Source organism: Bombina bombina, chromosome 3, assembly GCF_027579735.1.
Source record: "Bombina bombina isolate aBomBom1 chromosome 3, aBomBom1.pri, whole genome shotgun sequence".
NCBI classification, from domain to species: Eukaryota; Metazoa; Chordata; class Amphibia; order Anura; family Bombinatoridae; genus Bombina; species Bombina bombina.
The window spans coordinates 1,059,695,514-1,059,717,186 of NC_069501.1; the positions used below are offsets into that span (position 1 = coordinate 1,059,695,514).

The following is a 21,673-nucleotide window of genomic DNA, read 5'->3' on the forward strand; positions in this document are numbered from 1 at the left end:
GCTGGAGCTACCAGCAGAACAAACGAGCATTCCTTCAGAATCTTGGAGATCACTCTTGGAAGAAGAACTAGAGGCGGAAAGATATAGGCAGGATGATACTTCCAAGGAAGTGACAATGCATCCACTGCTTCCGCTTGAGGATCCCTGGATCTGGACAGATACCTGGGAAGTTTCTTGTTTAGATGAGAGGCCATCAGATCTATTTCTGGAAGTCCCCACATTTGAACAATCTGAAAAAATACCTCTGGGTGAAGAGACCATTCACCAGGATGCAACGTTTGGCGACTGAGATAATCCGCTTCCCAATTGTCTATGCCTGGGATATGGACCGCAGAAACTAGACAGGAGCTGGATTCCGCCCAAACCAGAATTCGAGATACTTCTTTCATAGCTAGAGGACTGTGAGTCCCTCCTTGATGATTGATGTATGCCACAGATGTGACATTGTCTGTCTGAAAACAAATGAACGATTCTCTCTTTAGAAGAGGCCAAGACTGAAGAGCTCTGAAAATTGCACGGAGTTCCAAAATATTGATCAGTAATCTCACCTCCTGAGATTCCCAAACCCCTTGTGCCGTCAGAGACCCCCACACAGCTCCCCAACCTGTAAGACTTGCATCTGTTGAAATTACAGTACAGGTCGGAAGAACAAAAGAAGCCCCCTGAACTAAACAATGGTGATCTGTCCACCACGTCAGAGAGTATCGTACAATCGGTTTTAAAGATATTAATTGAGATATCTTTGTGTAATCCCTGCACCATTGGTTCAGCATACAGAGCTGAAGAGGTCGCTTGTGAAAACGAGCAAAGGGGATCGCGTCCGATGCAGCAGACATAAGACCTAGAATTTCCATGCATAAGGCTACCGAAGGGAATGATTGTAACTGAAGGTTTCGACAAGCTGATATCAATTTTAGACGTCTCTTGTCTGTCAAAGATAGAGTCATGGACACTGAATCTATCTGGAAACCCAAAAAGGTTACCCTTGTCTGAGGAATCAATTAACTTTTTAGTAAATTGATCCTCCAACCATGATCTTGAAGAAACACCACAAGTCGATTCGTATGAGATTCTGCTAAATGTGAAGACTGAGCAAGTACCAAGATATCGTCCAAATAAGGAAATACCACAATACCCTGTTCTCTGATTACAGACAGAAGGGCACCGAGAACCTTTGTAAAAATTCTTGGAGCTGTTGCTAGGTCAAACGGCAGAGCCACAAACTGGTAATGCTTGTCTAGGAAAGAGAATCTCAGAAACTGATAGTGAACTGGATGAATCAGAATATGCAGATATGCATCCTGTAAATCTATTGTAGACATATAATGCCCTTGCTGAACAAAAGGCAGGATAGTCCTTACAGTTACCATTTTGAATGTTGGTATCCTTACATAACGATTCAATATTTTTAAATCCAGAACTGGTCTGAAAGAATTCTCCTTCTTTGGTACATTGAAGAGATTTGAATAAAACCCCAGCCCCTGTTCCAGAACTGGAACTGGCATAATTACTCCAGCCAACTCTAGATCTGAAACACATTTCAGAAATGCTTGAGCCTTCGCTGGATTTACTGGGACACGGGAAAGAAAAAATCTCTTTGCAGGAGGTCTTATCTTGAAACCAATTCTGTACCCTTCTGAAACAATGTTCTGAATCCAAAGATTGTGAACGGAATTGATCCAAATTTCTTTGAAAAAAACGTAATCTGCCCCCTACCAGCTGAGCTGGAATGAGGGCCGCAACTTCATGTGGACTTAGGAGCTGGCTTTGATTTTCTAAAAGGCTTGGATTTATTCCAGACTGGAGATGGTTTCCAAACTGATACCGCTCCTGAGGATGAAGGATCAGGCTTTTGTTCCTTGTTGTGACGAAAGGAACGAAAACAATTATTAGACCTGAATTTACCTTTAGACTTTTTATCCTGTGGTAAAAAAGTTTCTTTCCCTCCAGTAACAGTTGAGATAATAGAATCCAACTGAGAACCAAATAATTTATTACCCTGGAAAGAAAGGGAAAGCAGAGTAGACTTAGAAGACATATCAGCATTCCAAGTTTTAAGCCATAAAGCTCTTCTAGCTAAAATAGCTAGAGACATATACCTGACATCAACTCTAATGATATCAAAGATGGCATCACAAATAAAATTATTAGCATGTTGAAGCAGAATAATAATGCTATGAGAATTATGATCTGTTACTTGTTGCGCTAAAGCTTCCAACCAAAAAGTTGAAGCTGCAGCAACATCCGCCAAAGATATAGCAGGTCTAAGAAGATTACCTGAACACAAAAAAGCTTAGCAAAAGTAGAGACAGCCCCATCAACCTTAGGGATTTTGTCCCAAAACTCTAATCTGTCAGATGGCACAGGATATAATTGCTTAAAACGTTTAGAAGGAGTAAATGAATTACCCAAATTATTCCATTCCCTGGAAATTACTTCAGAAATAGCACCAGGAACAGGAAAAAACTTCTGGAATAACTACAGGAGATTTAAAAACCTTATCTAAACGTTTAGATTTAGTATCAAGAGGACCAGAATCCTCAATTTCTAATGCAATTAGGACTTCTTTAAGTAAAGAACGAATAAATTCCATTTTAAATAAATATGAAGATTTATCAGCATCAACCTCTGAGACAGAATCCTCTGAACCAGAAGAACCACTATCAGAATCAGAATGATGATGTTCATTTAAAAATTCATCTGAACAATGAGAAGTTTTAAAAGACTTTTTATGTTTACTAGAAGGAGGAATAACAGACATAGCCTTCTTAATGGATTTAGAAACAAAATCTCTTATGTTATCAGGAACACTCTGAGTATTAGATGTTGACGGAACAGCAACAGGTAATGAAACTTTACTAAAGGAAATATTATCTGCATTAACAAGTTTGTCATGACATTCAACACAAACAACAGCTGGAGGAATAGCTACCAAAAGTTTACAGCAGATACACTTAGCTTTGGTAGCTCCAGCACCAGGCAGCGATTTTCCAGAAGTATCTTCTGACTCCGTTGCAACGTGGGACATCTTGAAATATGTAATAGAAAAAACAACATATAAAGCAAAATTAATCAAATTCCTTAAATGACAGTTTCAGGAATGGGAAAAAATGCCAGTGAACAAGCTTCTAGCAACCAGAAGCAATAAATAATGAGACTTAAATAATGTGGAGACAAAAGTGACGCCCATATTTTTTTTAGCGCCAAATAAGACGCCCACATTATTTGGCGCCTAAATGCTTTTGGCGCCAAAAATGACGCCACATCCGGAACGCCGACACTTTTGGCGCAAAAGAACGTCAAAAATGACCCAACATCCGGCGACACGTATGACGCCGGAAACAGAAAAAAAAAATTTGCGCCAAGAATGACGCAATAAAATGAAGCATTTTCAGCCCCCGCGAGCCTAACAGCCCACAGGGAAAAAGTCAAATTTTAAGGTAAGAAAAAAATGATTGATTCAAATGCATTATCCCAAATATGAAACTGACTGTCTGAAATAAGGAATGTTGAACATCCTGAGTCAAGGCAAATAAATGTTTGAATACATATATTTAGAACTTTATAAAAAAGTGCCCAACCATAGCTTAGAGTGTCACAGAAAATAAGACTTACTTACCCCAGGACACTCATCTACATGTTGTAGAAAGCCAAACCAGTACTGAAACGAAAATCAGCAGAGGTAATGGTATATATATATAAGAGTATATCGTCGATCTGAAAAGGGAGGTAAGAGATGAATCTCTACGAGCGATAACAGAGAACCTATGAAATAGACCCCGTAGAAGGAGATCATTGAATTCAAATAGGCAATACTCTCCTCACATCCCTCTGACATTCACTGCACGCTGAGAGGAAAACTGGGCTCCAACCTGCTGCGGAGCGCATATCAACGTAGAATCTAGCACAAACTTACTTCACCACCTCTATAGGAGGCAAAGTTTGTAAAACTGATTTGTGGGTGTGGTGAGGGGTGTATTTGTAGGCATTTTGAGGTTTGGGAAACTTTGCCCCTCCTGGTAGGAATGTATATCCCATACGTCACTAGCTCATGGACTCTTGCTAATTACATGAAAGAAAGATACTTACCTTTAGCCTCTGCTGTGGTGCAGACACAGCACTTCCAGGTCTGACAGGGACCTGAGATAGAAAGGAAAGCAGTGTAAGTTAACACTGGTTGCCAGGTGGGGTTGTTAGCACAGATTGCTGGGAGGAGGACAGAGAAAATTCCCTGCAACATCCAGCAGCTACCAATACTCTGACTAAGAGGTTTACATGGACAACATTAAACCCAGTCCTATCTTGAAGAAAAACTACCCATTAAAAGAACTTTAAAATCAAATCTCTTCAGAGCACCATCTTCAAGTTCTAAGAAATAAGCATATGAACTTCTTAGGATTAGCTTTCAACTAAGAATACCAAAAGAACAAAGCAAAATTGGTGATAAAAGTAAAGTGTAAAGTTGTTTAAAATGACAAGTCCAAAATAAACAAAAAAAAAACAAAAAAACACTTTCATGATTCAAATAGGGAATGACTGTCCCTTTAAGCTCTGGCTGGGCTGTGTCTGCCACCTCCTGGTGGCCAGGTGGTGAATTTCCCAACAGTAATGAATGGAATCGTGTACTATCCATGCAATAGGAATTAAATTAAACACAACTATTTCCTTTAACAGCTAATAAAGAGCAAAGCATACATATGGAATGAAAATGTGCTACGGAAACAATGCATGCTCTTAATCAGACTTGTCTGGCGTTAATTGCCTGGGTCTCTGGGGAATGTGCATCTGCCTGTGAGTGCTATTGAGCACCCAGGGCTGTGCATTTTGCAGGGTCATAGGATGTGCACCGGGTCCTCTCTTTGAAGGACCTCACCGTACAAAAAACCCATGGATGATAAATCTGGCTGAAATAGAAAGATATCTCTCTAGAAATAAATAAATCCCTTTAAATGCACACAAATTGTTAAATAGATAACATACAGTTACATTGGAAATAATGTAGTTGTTGTTTGTCAGAGCTGATACTTTACCTGCTTCCCCTGCCAGAGTGAAACAGATCCCATCTCTCACAGACAGATCATCATGGAGTTTATCTTCATAATTGAGATCATTAGGTTCATATTCTACACCAGTCCAAGGCTGCTGCGTGTCATCCTTAGCTTTACGCCGCTGAACTTCCAAGCCCTAGTTAAAATTATAGACAGACTATAAATAGAAAGCACAGGACTGAAACGCCCACAATGATTTTACACACACAGACCACTTTATTAGGTACACCTGTTGAATTGCTTGGTAACACAAATTGCTAATCTGCCAATGACATGGCAGCAACTCAATGCATTTAGGCATCTAGATGCGGTGAAGACAGGGAATTTAAGTGACTTTGAATGTGGCATGGTTGTTGGTGCCAGACGGGCTGGTCTGAGTATTTAAAAAACTGTTAACCCTAGAGGTGGTTGTGCGTGAAAATTCCAGTAGATCAGCAGAGAAGGATCCGAAAAAAGAGAAAATATCCAGTGAGCGGCAGTTGTGTGGACAAAAATGTTTTGTTGATGTCAGAGGTCAGGAGAATGGGCAGACTGGTTGGAGATGATAGAAAGGCAACAGTAACTCAAATAACCACTCATTACAACCAAGGAATCCAGAATACCATCTCTGAACGCACAACACGTCGAACCTTGAAGCAGATGGGCTACAGCAGCAGAAGACCACACTGGGTGCCACTCCTGTTAGCAAAGAACAGGAAACTGAGGCTACAATTTGCACAGGCTCACCAAAATTTGACAATAGAAGATTGGAAAAACGTTGCCTGGCCTGATGAGTCTTGATTTCAGCTGCGACATTCAGATGGTAGGGTCAGAATTTTGCGTAAACATGAAAGCATGGACCCATCCTGCCTTAAATAAAACGGTTCAGGCTGGTGGTGTAATGGTGTGGGGGACATTTGTTTGGCACACTTTGGGACCATTAGTACTAATTGAGCATTGGTTAAACGCCACAGTCTACCGAAGTATTTTTGCTGACCATGTCCATCCCTTTAGGACTACAGTGTACCCATCTTCTGATGGTTACTTCCAGTAGGATAATGCACCATGTCACAAAGCTCAAATCATCTTAAACATGACAATGAGTTCACTGTACTCCAATGGCCTCCACAGTCACCAGATCTCAATCCAATAGAGCACCTTTGGGATGTGGTGGAAAGGGAGATTTGCATCATGGATGTGCAGTCGACAAATCTGCAGCAACTGGGTGATGCCATCATCTCAATATGGACCAAAATCTCTGAGGAATGTTTCCAACACCTTGTTGAATCTATGCCACAAAGAATTAAGGCAGTTCTGAAGGCAAAAGGGGGGCTAAGGCAGTTCTGAAGGCAAAAGGTGGACCAACACAGTACTAGCGAGGTGTACCTAATAAAGTGACACACACACACACATATATATATATATATATATATATATATATATATATATATATATATATATATAGTAATATAAATGTGTGTGTGTATACATATACACACATAAAAACAGAATTTATGTTTACCTGATAAATTACTTTCTCCAACGGTGTGTCCGGTCCACGGCGTCATCCTTACTTGTGGGATATTCTCTTCCCCAACAGGAAATGGCAAAGAGCCCAGCAAAGCTGGTCACATGATCCCTCCTAGGCTCCGCCTACCCCAGTCATTCGACCGACGTTAAGGAGGAATATTTGCATAGGAGAAACCATATGATACCGTGGTGACTGTAGTTAAAGAAAATAAATTATCAGACCTGATTAAAAAACCAGGGCGGGCCGTGGACCGGACACACCGTTGGAGAAAGTAATTTATCAGGTAAACATAAATTCTGTTTTCTCCAACATAGGTGTGTCCGGTCCACGGCGTCATCCTTACTTGTGGGAACCAATACCAAAGCTTTAGGACACGGATGAAGGGAGGGAGCAAATCAGGTCACCTAAATGGAAGGCACCACGGCTTGCAAAACCTTTCTCCCAAAAATAGCCTCAGAAGAAGCAAAAGTATCAAACTTGTAAAATTTGGTAAAAGTGTGCAGTGAAGACCAAGTCGCTGCCCTACATATCTGATCAACAGAATCCTCGTTCTTGAAGGCCCATGTGGAAGCCACAGCCCTAGTGGAATGAGCTGTGATTCTTTCAGGAGGCTGCCGTCCGGCAGTCTCGTAAGCCAATCTGATGATGCTTTTAATCCAAAAAGAGAGAGAGGTAGAAGTTGCTTTTTGACCTCTCCTTTTACCAGAATAAACAACAAACAAGGAAGATGTTTGTCTAAAATCCTTTGTAGCATCTAAATAGAATTTTAGAGCGCGAACAACATCCAAATTGTGCAACAAACGTTCCTTCTTCGAAACTGGTTTCGGACACAGAGAAGGCACGACTATCTCCTGGTTAATGTTTTTGTTAGAAACAACTTTTGGAAGAAAACCAGGTTTAGTACGTAAAACCACCTTATCTGCATGGAACACCAGATAAGGAGGAGAACACTGCAGAGCAGATAATTCTGAAACTCTTCTAGCAGAAGAAATTGCAACCAAAAACAAAACTTTCCAAGATAATAACTTAATATCAACGGAATGTAAGGGTTCAAACGGAACCCCCTGAAGAACTGAAAGAACTAAGTTGAGACTCCAAGGAGGAGTCAAAGGTTTGTAAACAGGCTTGATTCTAACCAGAGCCTGAACAAAGGCTTGAACATCTGGCACAGCTGCCAGCTTTTTGTGAAGTAACACAGACAAGGCAGAAATCTGTCCCTTCAAGGAACTTGCAGATAATCCTTTTTCTAATCCTTCTTGAAGGAAGGATAGAATCTTAGGAATCTTAACCTTGTCCCAAGGGAATCCTTTAGATTCACACCAACAGATATATTTTTTCCAAATTTTGTGGTAAATTTTTCTAGTTACAGGCTTTCTGGCCTGAACAAGAGTATCAATAACAGAATCTGAGAACCCTCGCTTTGATAAGATCAAGCGTTCAATCTCCAAGCAGTCAGCTGGAGTGAGACCAGATTCGGATGTTCGAACGGACCTTGAACAAGAAGGTCTCGTCTCAAAGGTAGCTTCCATGGTGGAGCCGATGACATATTCACCAGATCTGCATACCAAGTCCTGCGTGGCCACGCAGGAGCTATCAAGATCACCGACGCCCTCACCTGATTGATCCTGGCTACCAGCCTGGGGATGAGAGGAAACGGCGGGAATACATAAGCTAGTTTGAAGGTCCAAGGTGCTACTAGTGCATCTACTAGAGTCGCCTTGGGATCCCTGGATCTGGACCCGTAGCAAGGAACCTTGAAGTTCTGACGAGAGGCCATCAGATCCATGTCTGGAATGCCCCACAGTTGAGTGATTTGGGCAAAGATTTCCGGATGGAGTTCCCACTCCCCCGGATGCAATGTCTGACGACTCAGAAAATCCGCTTCCCAATTTTCCACTCCTGGGATGTGGATTGCAGACAGGTGGCAGGAGCGAGTCTCCGCCCATTGAATGATTTTGGTCACTTCTTCCATCGCCAGGGAACTCCTTGTTCCCCCCTGATGGTTGATGTACGCAACAGTCGTCATGTTGTCTGATTGAAACCGTATGAACTTGGCCCTCGCTAGCTGAGGCCAAGCCTTGAGAGCATTGAATATCGCTCTCAGTTCCAAATATTTATCGGTAGAAGAGATTCTTCCCGAGACCAAAGACCCTGAGCTTTCAGGGATCCCCAGACCGCGCCCCAGCCCATCAGACTGGCGTCGGTCGTGACAATGACCCACTCTGGTCTGCGGAAGGTCATCCCTTGTGACAGGTTGTCCAGGGACAGCCACCAACGGAGTGAGTCTCTGGTCCTCTGATTTACTTGTATCTTCGGAGACAAGTCTGTATAGTCCCCATTCCACTGACTGAGCATGCACAGTTGTAATGGTCTTAGATGAATGCGCGCAAAAGGAACTATGTCCATTGCCGCTACCATCAAACCTATTACTTCCATGCACTGCGCTATGGAAGGAAGAGGAACGGAATGAAGTGTTTGACAAGAGTTTAGAAGTTTTGTTTTTCTGGCCTCTGTCAGAAAAATCCTCATTTCTAAGGAGTCTATTATTGTTCCCAAGAAGGGAACTCTTGTCGACGGAGATAGAGAACTCTTTTCCACGTTCACTTTCCATCCGTGAGATCTGAGAAAGCCCAGGACTATGTCCGTGTGAGCCTTTGCTTGAGGAAGGGACGACGCTTGAATCAGAATGTCGTCCAAGTAAGGTACTACTGCAATGCCCCTTGGTCTTAGCACCGCTAGAAGGGACCCTAGTACCTTTGTGAAAATCCTTGGAGCAGTGGCTAATCCGAAAGGAAGCGCCACGAACTGGTAATGCTTGTCCAGGAATGCGAACCTTAGGAACCGATGATGTTCCTTGTGGATAGGAATATGTAGATACGCATCCTTTAAATCCACTGTGGTCATGAATTGACCTTCCTGGATGGAAGGAAGAATTGTTCGAATGGTTTCCATTTTGAACGATGGAACCTTGAGAAACTTGTTTAAGATCTTGAGATCTAAGATTGGTCTGAACGTTCCCTCTTTTTTGGGAACTATGAACAGATTGGAGTAGAACCCCATCCCTTGTTCTCCTAATGGAACAGGATGAATCACTCCCATTTTTAACAGGTCTTCTACACAATGTAAGAATGCCTGTCTTTTTATGTGGTCTGAAGACAACTGAGACCTGTGGAACCTCCCCCTTGGGGGAAGCCCCTTGAATTCCAGAAGATAACCTTGGGAGACTATTTCTAGTGCCCAAGGATCCAGAACATCTCTTGCCCAAGCCTGAGCAAAGAGAGAGAGTCTGCCCCCCACCAGATCCGGTCCCGGATCGGGGGCCAACATTTCATGCTGTCTTGGTAGCAGTGGCAGGTTTCTTGGCCTGCTTTCCCTTGTTCCAGCCTTGCATTGGTCTCCAAGCTGGCTTGGCTTGAGAAGTATTACCCTCTTGCTTAGAGGACGTAGCACTTTGGGCTGGTCCGTTTCTACGAAAGGGACGAAAATTAGGTTTATTTTTGGCCTTGAAAGACCGATCCTGAGGAAGGGCGTGGCCCTTACCCCCAGTGATATCAGAGATAATCTCTTTCAAGTCAGGGCCAAACAGCGTTTTCCCCTTGAAAGGAATGTTAAGTAGTTTGTTCTTGGAAGACGCATCAGCTGACCAAGATTTCAACTAAAGCGCTCTGCGCGCCACAATAGCAAACCCAGAATTCTTAGCCGCTAACCTAGCCAATTGCAAAGTGGCGTCTAGGGTGAAAGAATTAGCCAATTTGAGAGCACGGATTCTGTCCATAATCTCCTCATAAGGAGGAGAATCACTATCGACCGCCTTTACTAGCTCATCGAACCAGAAACACGCGGCTGTAGTGACAGGGACAATGCATGAAATTGGTTGTAGAAGGTAACCCTGCTGAAAAAACATCTTTTTAAGTAAACCTTCTAATTTTTTATCCATAGGATCTTTGAAAGCACAACTATCTTCTATGGGTATAGTGGTGCGTTTGTTTAAAGTGGAAACCGCTCCCTCGACCTTGGGGACTGTCTGCCATAAGTCCTTTCTGGGGTCGACCATAGGAAACAATTTTTTAAATATGGGGGGAGGGACGAAAGGTATACCGGGCCTTTCCCATTCTTTATTTACAATGTCCGCCACCCGCTTGGGTATAGGAAAAGCTTCTGGGAGCCCCGGGACCTCTAGGAACTTGTCCATTTTACATAGTTTCTCTGGGATGATCAAATTCTCACAATCATCCAGAGTGGATAATACCTCCTTAAGCAGAGCGCGGAGATGTTCCAACTTAAATTTAAATGTAATCACATCGGGTTCAGCTTGTTGAGAAATTTTCCCTGAATCTGAAATTTCTCCCTCAGACAAAACCTCCCTGGCCCCATCAGACTGGTGCAGGGGCATTTCAGAACCATTATCATCAGCGTCGTCATGCTCTTCAGTATCTAAAACAGAGCAGTCGCGCTTACGCTGATAAGTGGGCATTTTGGCTAAAATGTTTTTGATAGAATTATCCATTACAGCCGTTAATTGTTGCATAGTAAGGAGTATTGGCGCGCTAGATGTACTAGGTGCCTCCTGAGTGGGCAAGACTCGTGTAGACGAAGGAGGGAATGATGCAGTACCATGCTTACTCCCCTCACTTGAGGAATCATCTTGGGCATCATTTTCATTGTCACATAAATCACATTTATTTAAATGAGAAGGAACCCTGGCTTCCCCACATTCAGAACACAGTCTATCTGGTAGTTCAGACATGTTAAACAGGCATAAACTTGATAACAAAGTACAAAAAACGTTTTAAAATAAAACCGTTACTGTCACTTTAAATTTTAAACTGAACACACTTTATTACTGCAATTGCGAAAAAATATGAAGGAATTGTTCAAAATTCACCAAAATTTCACCACAGTGTCTTAAAGCCTTAAAAGTATTGCACACCAAATTTGGAAGCTTTAACCCTTAAAATAACGGAACCGGAGCCGTTTTTAACTTTAACCCCTTTACAGTCCCTGGTATCTGCTTTGCTGAGACCCAACCAAGCCCAAAGGGGAATACGATACCAAATGACGCCTTCAGAAAGTCTTTTCTATGTATCAGAGCTCCTCACACATGCGACTGCATGTCATGCCTCTCAAAAACAAGTGCGCAATACCGGCGCGAAAATGAGGCTCTGCCTATGATTAGGGAAAGCCCCTAAAGAATAAGGTGTCTAAAACAGTGCCTGCCGATATAATTTTACCAAAATACCCAGATTAAATGATTCCTCAAGGCTAAATATGTGTAATATATGAATCGATTTAGCCCAGAAAAAGTCTACAGTCTTAATAAGCCCTTGTGAAGCCCTTATTTACTATCTTAATAAACATGGCTTACCGGATCCCATAGGGAAAATGACAGCTTCCAGCATTACATCGTCTTGTTAGAATGTGTCATACCTCAAGCAGCAAGAGACTGCTCACTGTTCCCCCAACTGAAGTTAATTCCTCTCAACAGTCCTGTGTGGAACAGCCATGGATTTTAGTAACGGTTGCTAAAATCATTTTCCTCATACAAACAGAAATCTTCATCTCTTTTCTGTTTCAGAGTAAATAGTACATACCAGCACTATTTTAAAATAACAAACTCTTGATTGAATAATAAAAACTACAGTTAAACACTAAAAAACTCTAAGCCATCTCCGTGGAGATGTTGCCTGTACAACGGCAAAGAGAATGACTGGGGTAGGCGGAGCCTAGGAGGGATCATGTGACCAGCTTTGCTGGGCTCTTTGCCATTTCCTGTTGGGGAAGAGAATATCCCACAAGTAAGGATGACGCCGTGGACCGGACACACCTATGTTGGAGAAATTAATGCTTACCTGATAAATAGTTTTTCTTGGCAGCGAGTCCATAAATTTATTCATAACTTATGGGAAATACTTCACCTGGCCACCAGGAGCAGGCAAAGACACCCCAAACAGAGCATTATATATCCCTCCCACTTTTCCCTAGCTAAGGATAATGAAAAGTAGAGCGGTACAAAGGTGCCAAAGACTGCCGCCATTACAAAAATCAGAACAGGTTCACAGACTTTCACTGCCAATAAAGAAATAATTATAATAATAATTCATCAGGTAAGCATAAATTATATTTTCTTTCTAATGGCAGTGAAAGTTCACAAATTCATTCATAACCTATGGGAAACCAATAACCAAGATGTGAAGTCCACGAAAATTATTAAAGGGGGGGGGGGGGGGTCAGTCTTAAGTACTAGGCACCACCGCTGAGGCAAAAACATCAACCTGTAACATTTTGTAAAAGTATGCAACAAAGACCAAGTAGCAGCCAATGCTGTTAATCTGAAGCCTCATTCATGAAGGCCCAGAAAGAAGACACCGCACAAGTAGAATGTGCCTTAATTGCTGATGGAGGCTGCTGACCGGCTTCTATATAAGCCATACAAATCAAACTTCTGAGCCAGAAGGCAAGGGTAACAGCTGTGGCTTTCTGACCTTTTCACTTACCAGACTACAGGGTAAACAAAGAAGTTGACTGACGAAAATCCTTGGTAGCATGAAGATAGAACTTAAAAGCTCAAACATCATCCAGATTATGTAACAGCATATCTTTAGAGGAAGGAGGATTGGGGCAAAGAGATGGAACAATGCATTTCTTGATTGATATTGTGAGTAGAAACACCTTAGGCAAAAAACCCATCTCTGTCCGAAGTGCAACCTTATCCGAATGAATAAAGTGGATAACACTGGAGGGCAGACAATTCTAAAACTCTTCGAGCAGAAGAAATAACAAACAACACTTTACAAATAAGTAATTTCCTATCAATATAATGCATAGGCTCAAACAGAGCCTGTTGAACTCTAAGAACAAGATTAAGGCTCTATGGAGGAGCAATAGGATTGAAAACAGGCCTAATTCTAGCAATAGCTCAGAAAAAAAACAGCTGAACATCTGACAAACGTGCCAACAAAACAGAAAGCGAAATCTGACCGAAAGCCCATTCTCTAAAACATCTTGTAGAAACTGAAGGATAACCTTGTGCCAAGAGAACCCACAGTTTGCACATCAAGACAAATAAGCCCTCCACACCTTATGGTAAATATGTCTGATACTCTGGTTTAGGCTAGAAAGCCAGTTACCAATCACCACCTCAGAGAATACTCTAAGACAAAACTAGCGTTCAATCTCTATGCAGACAATCTAGATATTGACAGAACAGACCTTGCGAAAGAACATCCGGCCTCTGAGGCAGCCACCATGGAGGACTAGACATTCTCACAAGGTCTGCATATCAAGTTCTGCGTGACCACACAGGAGCTTACAGAATCTCTGAAATATCCTCCTGTTTGATTCAAGCTATTACTCGAGGGAGTAGAACAATTGGAAGAAAAAGATACACTAGACTGAAATGCCAAGTAACTGATAAGGAGTCCACCAACTCCACCTAAGGATCTCCCAATCTTGATCTGTACCTCAGTAGTTTGGCATTGAGGTGGAAAGCAATCAGCTTTATCTCCGGGCACCCCCACCTGCAGGTGATCTTGAAAAAAAAACCTGGTTTAGAGATCATTACCCGGAGTGCAAAGTCTCTGCTCAAGAAATCTGAATCACAATTGTCCACGCCTGGAATGTGGATGGCTGACATTTGACATTGATATGTCTCTTCCCAATGAAGGATGCAAGACACCTCCAGCATTGCCAGAGAGCTGTGAGTTCCGCCCTGGTGATTGACATAGGCCATAGGCACGTCCAATTGGAATTGAATAAAAAAAAACGGACGGAACACAACTGAGGCTACGACTGAAGAGCATTAAAAATGGCCCTCAGTTTCAGAATGTTAATTGGAAGGATAGCTTCCTCTAGGCTCCAAGAACCCCCCCAGGTCTCAGAGTCCCCACACGCGGCACCCCCAATCTGTCAGACTTGCATCTGTTAGGATCCCCCAGGATGGGCGCATAAAACCCATACCCTGGAGAACAGGTTCCTGAGAAAGCCACCAGGAAAGAGACTCTCTCGTCTCCAGAATCAGAGATATAACTTGACAGGTCTAAATGATTACCGTTCCATTGCTTGAGCATAAATAACCGAAGAGGTCTCAGATGCAAGCGAGCAAAAGGAATAACATCCAAAGCCGCAATCATAAGACCTACCACACCTCCATGCATTAAGCCAACGAAACACGAGGAATGGATTGAATTAGACGGCAGACAGCCTGAAGCTTGTCCGTGTTGATCTGTGAGATAGATAGGCATGCTGATAGAATCCATGAGGATCCCCAGAAAGTTCATTCTTGTTATTGGGATGAGGGAACTCTTCTCCAAATTTAATTACTAGCCATGCGTCTGAAGATACCAGAGTAACTTTTCTGTGTGAGATGTTGCTAAATGTAAAGATGGTGCCTGAACCAAGATGTCGCTCAAGTATGGCGCCATCGCAATCCCCTGTTGTCTGACTACTTCCAAGAGAGCCCCCAGAACCTTTCTGAAAATCCTTGAGGTCGAAGCTAAACCAAAATGGAAGACCTATGAACTGGTAATGCTTGTCCAGAAAAGCAAAATAGAGATACTGATAATGATCTATGTGAATAGGAATGTGAAGAAATACATCCTTCAAATCTATAGTGGTCATGAACTGACCCTCCGGCACGAGAGTAAGCATGGACGTTATAGTCCATCTTGACTGAAGGTACCCTTAAGAATTTGTTGAGGCACTTTTAGATCTAAAATAGGATGATAGGTTCCCCTCCTTTTTGGGAACGATTAAAAGGTTTGAATAAAACTCTTTTTCCCTTCTCTACCTGAGGTACGTGGACAACAACCCCCATAGAAATCAGATCATCTACAAAGCACAGGAAGGCTATTATTTTTTCTGGTTTCCCCGAGATCTTTGAAAAAAGGAGCAAATCTTCCCCTTACTTATTTTGTAATTTTGAGATGTGATGTCCAGAACCCAAGAGTCCTAAATAGACTGAGCTCAAACCTTCTGAAACAGAGATTATCTGCCCCCTACTTGACCTGATCCCAGATTGGGGGCTGACCCTTCATACCGACTTGTTGTCTGGGATTGACTTCTTGGCTGTTTGTTCTTTTTCCACACTGGATTTGGTTTCCAGGTAATCCTGAGCATCTCAGATTTGGCTGTTGAAGCACTCCTCTGTCTCATGTTCTGATAAAAGGAGCAAATACATCCGATAGGAGGTCCCTTAGTTCTAGCTTTCTTACCCTGAGGAAGAAAAGCACTGGACCAAAGAAATGATGGAGTCCGAACCAAAGCCAAATATGGATTATTTAAAGGCCAAGGAAAACAATCTAGACTAGAGAACCATGTCTGCTGACCAAGATTTTAGCCAGAGTGCTCTACTGGCTAGTACAGCGAATCCAGAAATTTTTGGCATTGAATTGACTGATCTGGATGATGGCATCACAAATGGAGGATATTCATGACCATATTCAGGCCCTAAAAACAGCCAATTCTTTCAAGGGAGATTCCACTGAAATCAGTTCAGATAAAGTGTTGCACCAAAATGGCAGCCCCCGTCACGGCAACAATACCTACAGCAGGTTGGAAAAGCAAGCCACCCTGTAGAAAGACCTCTCTCAGATATCCCTCTAACTTCCTATCCATAGAGTCTTTAAAGCACGTACTGTCCTGCAGGGGGATTAGCAAGGGTGGAAAAGGCACCATCTACCTTAGGTACTGTATTCCAAATTTCAAAATGGTTATCCAGTACAGGAAACATCCTCATAAAGCTTGGAGAAGGTGAAAAGAGGACACCAGGCTTTTCCCATTCCTTGGTTATAAAGTCTGCCACCAATGACGATACTGGGAACACTTCAGGGCATTTTAAACTTTGGTTTAAACACCATATCTAATTTATGTACCTGCTTTTCCTCTGAGGTTTTTGACTCAAGTACGCCTAACGTGCTCAACACCTTCTTTAAGTAATTATCTTAGATGTTCAATTTTAAATCTAAAACTTCAGAATCCCTTTCTGATTCTCCAGAGGAATTAGAGGATGAAAGTTCTTCAGAATCAGCAGAGGAATCGTCATCTTTAGAAAAATGCAGTTGGCCAACTGCTGCAGCTACAACAAATCTGCTGGTTCTAGAAACAGAGGAACAGTGTTTAATTTTCCTTTTACCAGTAACTGACATAGCACTTAGGGCATCCGAAAACCACAGATTGTAACTGGGCTGCAAAATCATGAGAAAAAAAAGAGATTGAGGTTGGAACAGAACAGCATGTGCCGGACTAGAAAGTGCCTATTGTGGATCTAATACTGGTATATCTGGGCATACTGAGGCCTGAGAGTCTGCAGAGCGTCCAGGGGTAGAATGAAGTTGCAGGGAGACCTCAAGACGCCTGTACACCAGGGCCCCCAGAATGAGATTGTAGTACAGATGTAATACACCTTAAAAGTAACCCCTTTCTCTCTGGAGACCTAAGTATGCAATCTGATGATATTGCCTTAGGATCTTTGGCCCTTTAATATTCATGATGACAAATACTCTGATATTTCCATATCTATTTAGGCAACAAACCATGAAACAGGAATTAAAAACCAAGACGTATCTCCTTGCATCCTGAAAGAGTCCTGAAAAACAAAGGCAAATCAGCATAACTAACACGGATTGTCTACAAGGGGAGAAAACGGCATGACACTGGATGAGGCAAAGGAACTTCCCTGCGACATCCAGAGGTTAACACCCCCCAAAACTCTAAGAAGATTACATAGTTTCCAAAACTACCCTGCCCTCTCTTGCAGTAAACAATCCATTGAGGACAATAAAATTTGAATCTTCAGCAGAGCACCTCTCTGCCTACCTCAATGAAACGAGGCAAAGAACTACGGGGAGGGTAGGGGAAGCGGGAGGGATATTTAATGCTCTGTTTGGGGTTTCTTTGCCTTATCCTGGCAAGTATTTCCAATAGGTTATGAATTAATTTGTGGACTCTCCCATTAGAAAAGAAGGGGGGGGGGGGGGGGGGGACCACCAATTTCTACAGAGATCTCAGCACATAAAATAGATCTTTGCTAGCGACATTAGCATTACATACCTCTTGTAATTTGGCTTCAAGTGTGCAGATATACCACCAAAGAAGAGCCTTAGCTTTAGTGTCCAGTAAAAGTGGATTATTCAGCTCTGCTGATGTAGATTCAAGAAGTCTGAGACATTCCTCAACAGCGTCCAAGGCAGAGCTACACAGAAAAAAAAAGGCTAATTCTCCACAAGCTTAAAAAAAACTAAATGTATGCTTACCTGATAAATTTCTTTCTTTTGCGATGTACCGAGTCCACGGATTCATCCTAACTTGTGGGATATTGACCTTCCTGACAGGAAGTAGCAAAGAGAGCACCACAGCAGAGCTGTCTATATAGCTCCTCCCTTAACTCCACCCCCCAGTCATTCGACCGAAGGCCAAGGAACAAAAGGAGAAACTATAAGGTGCAGAGGTGACTGAAGTTTACATAAAAAAATAATACTGTCTGTCTTGAATAGACAGGGCGGGCCGTGGACTCGGTACATCGCAAAAGAAAGAAATTTATCAGGTAAGCATAAATTTTGTTTTCTTTTGCATGATGTACCGAATCCACAGATTCATCCTAACTTGTGGGATACCAATACCAAAGCTTTAGGACACGGATGAAGGGAGGGACAAGGCAGATACTTAAACGGAAGGTACCACTGCCTGTAAAACCTTTCTCCCAAAAATAGCCTCCGAAGAAGCAAAAACACAATTTATGCTTACCTGATAAATGTATTTCTCTTGTGGTGTATCCAGTCCACGGATCATCCATTACTTGTGGGATATTCTTCTTCCCAACAGGAAGTTGCAAGAGGAAACCCACAGCAGAGCTGCTATATAGCTCCTCCCCTAACTGCCATATCCAGTCATTCGACCGAAACAAGCCGAGAAAGGAGTTTAAATCAAAATTTTGACCTGCCTTAAACTGACAGGGCGGGCCGTGGACTGGATACACCACAAGAGAAATAAATTTATCAGGTAAGCATAAATTGTGTTTTCTCTTGTAAGGTGTATCCAGTCCACGGATCATCTATTACTTGTGGGATACCAATACCAAAGCTATATTACACGGATGAAGGGAGGGACAAGGCAGGTACTTAAATGGAAGGAACCACTGCCTGTAGAACCTCTCTCCCAAAAACAGCCTCCGAAGAAGCAAAGGTATAAAATTTATAGAATTTTGAAAAGTTATGAAGCGAAGACCAAGTCGCCGCTTTGCAAATCTGTTCAACAGAAGCCTCATTTTTAAAGGCCCAGGTGGAAGCCACAGCTCTAGTGGAATGAGCTGTAATCCTTTCAGGGGGCTGCTGTCCAGCAGTCTCATAGGCTAAGCGTATTATGCTTCTTAGCCAAAAAGAAAGAGGTTGCCGAAGCCTTTTGACCTCTCCTCTGTCCAGAGTAAGCAACAAACAAAGTAGATGTTTGACGAAAATCTTTAGTAGCTTGTAAGTAAAACTTTAAAGCACGGACCACGTCCAGATTATGTAAAAGACGTTCCTTCTTAGAAGAAGGATTAGGACACAATGATGGAACAACAATCTCTTGATTGATATTCTTATTAGATACCACCTTAGGTAAAAACCCAGGTTTTGTACGCATAACTACTTTATCTGCATGGAAAATCAGATAAGGAGAATCACATTGTAAAGCAGATAACTCGGATACTCTACGAGCCGAGGAAATAGCCATCAAAAACAGAACTTTCCAAGATAAAAGTTTGATATCTATGGAATGAAGAGGTTCAAACGAAAACCCCTTGAAGAACATTAAGAACTAAGTTTAAGCTCCATGGGGGAGCAACAGGTTTAAACACAGGTTTGATTCTAACCAAAGCCTGACAAAATGCCTGAACGTCTGGAACATCTGCCAGACGCTTATGTAAAAGAATAGATAATACTTTTTCCAAACCCTCTTGGAGAAAGGACAATATCCTAGGAATCCTAACCTTACTCCATGAGTAATTCTTGGATTCACACCAATAAAGATATTTACGCCATATCTTATGGTAGATTTTCCTGGCGACAGGCTTTCGTGCCTGTATTAAGGTATCAATGACTGACTCAGAGAAGCTACGCTTTGATAAAAACATAATTTATGCTTACCTGATAAATTTATTTCTCTTGTAGTGTATCCAGTCCACGGATCATCCATTACTTATGGAATATATTCTCCTTCCCAACAGGAAGCTGCAAGAGTCCACCCACAGCAAAGCTGCTATATAGCTCCTCCCCTAACTGCCATATTCAGTCATTCGACCGAAAACATGCAGAGAAAGGAAAAACCATAGGGTGCAGTGGTGACTGTAGTTCAAATGAAAAAATTACCTGCCTTAAAGTGACAGGGCGGGCCGTGGACTGGATACACTACAAGAGAAATAAATTTATCAGGTAAGCATAAAACAGAATTTATGTTTACCTGATAAATTTCTTTCTCCAACGGTGTGTCCGGTCCACGGCGTCATCCTTACTTGTGGGATATTCTCTTCCCCAACAGGAAATGGCAAAGAGCCCAGCAAAGCTGGTCACATGATCCCTCCTAGGCTCCGCCTACCCCAGTCATTCGACCGACGTTAAGGAGGAATATTTGCATAGGAGAAACCATATGGTACCGTGGTGACTGTAGTTAAAGAAAATAAAATATCAGACCTGATTAAAAAAACCAGGGCGGGCCGTGGACCGGACACACCGTTGGAGAAAGAAATTTATCAGGTAAACATAAATTCTGTTTTCTCCAACATAGGTGTGTCCGGTCCACGGCGTCATCCTTACTTGTGGGAACCAATACCAAAGCTTTAGGACACGGATGAAGGGAGGGAGCAAATCAGGTCACCTAAATGGAAGGCACCACGGCTTGCAAAACCTTTCTCCCAAAAATAGCCTCAGAAGAAGCAAAAGTATCAAACTTGTAAAATTTGGTAAAAGTGTGCAGTGAAGACCAAGTCGCTGCCCTACATATCTGATCAACAGAAGCCTCGTTCTTGAAGGCCCATGTGGAAGCCACAGCCCTAGTGGAATGAGCTGTGATTCTTTCGGGAGGCTGCCGTCCGGCAGTCTCGTAAGCCAATCTGATGATGCTTTTAATCCAAAAAGAGAGAGAGGTAGAAGTTGCTTTTTGACCTCTCCTGTTACCTGAATAAACAACAAACAAGGAAGATGTTTGTCTAAAATCCTTTGTAGCATCTAAATAGAATTTTAGAGCGCGAACAACATCCAAATTGTGCAACAAACGTTCCTTCTTTGAAACTGGTTTTGGACACAGAGAAGGTACGATAATCTCCTGGTTAATGTTTTTGTTAGAAACAACTTTTGGAAGAAAACCAGGTTTAGTACGTAAAACCACCTTATCTGCATGGAACACCAGATAAGGAGGAGAACACTGCAGAGCAGATAATTCTGAGACTCTTCTAGCAGAAGAAATCGCAACTAAAAACAAAACTTTCCAAGATAATAACTTAATATCAACGGAATGTAAGGGTTCAAACGGAACCCCCTGAAGAACTGAAAGAACTAAATTGAGACTCCAAGGAGGAGTCAAAGGTTTGTAAACAGGCTTGATTCTAACCAGAGCCTGAACAAAGGCTTGAACATCTGGCACAGCTGCCAGCTTTTTGTGAAGTAATACCGACAAGGCAGAAATCTGTCCCTTCAGGGAACTTGCAGATAATCCTTTTTCCAATCCTTCTTGAAGGAAGGATAGAATCCTAGGAATCTTAACCTTGTCCCAAGGGAATTCTTTAGATTCACACCAACAGATATATTTTTTCCAAATTTTGTGGTAAATCTTTCTAGTCACAGGCTTTCTGGCCTGAACAAGAGTATCGATCACAGAATCTGAGAATCCTCGCTTCGATAAAATCAAGCGTTCAATCTCCAAGCAGTCAGCTGGAGTGAAACCAGATTCGGATGTTCGAACGGACCCTGAACAAGAAGGTCTCGTCTCAAAGGTAGCTTCCAAGGTGGAGCCGATGACATATTCACCAGATCTGCATACCAAGTCCTGCGTGGCCACGCAGGAGCTATCAAGATCACCGACGCCCTCTCCTGCTTGATCCTGGCTATCAGCCTGGGGATGAGAGGAAATGGCGGGAACACATAAGGTG

The 21,673-nt window shown here is 42.3% G+C and overlaps 1 protein-coding gene across 1 annotated transcript in view; it reads right to left on the reverse strand.

Moving 5' to 3' along the window:
• Window positions 1-21,673, reverse strand: part of ESPL1 (extra spindle pole bodies like 1, separase) — an 810,416-nt gene that overhangs the window by 509,652 nt on the left and 279,091 nt on the right. Inside the window, exons 9-10 of the mRNA XM_053708312.1 lie at window positions 17,605-17,746; window positions 5,031-5,184 (exon numbers count right to left, since the gene is read on the reverse strand). Coding sequence (XP_053564287.1) covers window positions 5,031-5,184; window positions 17,605-17,746 — 296 coding nt within the window. The remainder of the gene's footprint in view (window positions 1-5,030; window positions 5,185-17,604; window positions 17,747-21,673) is intronic.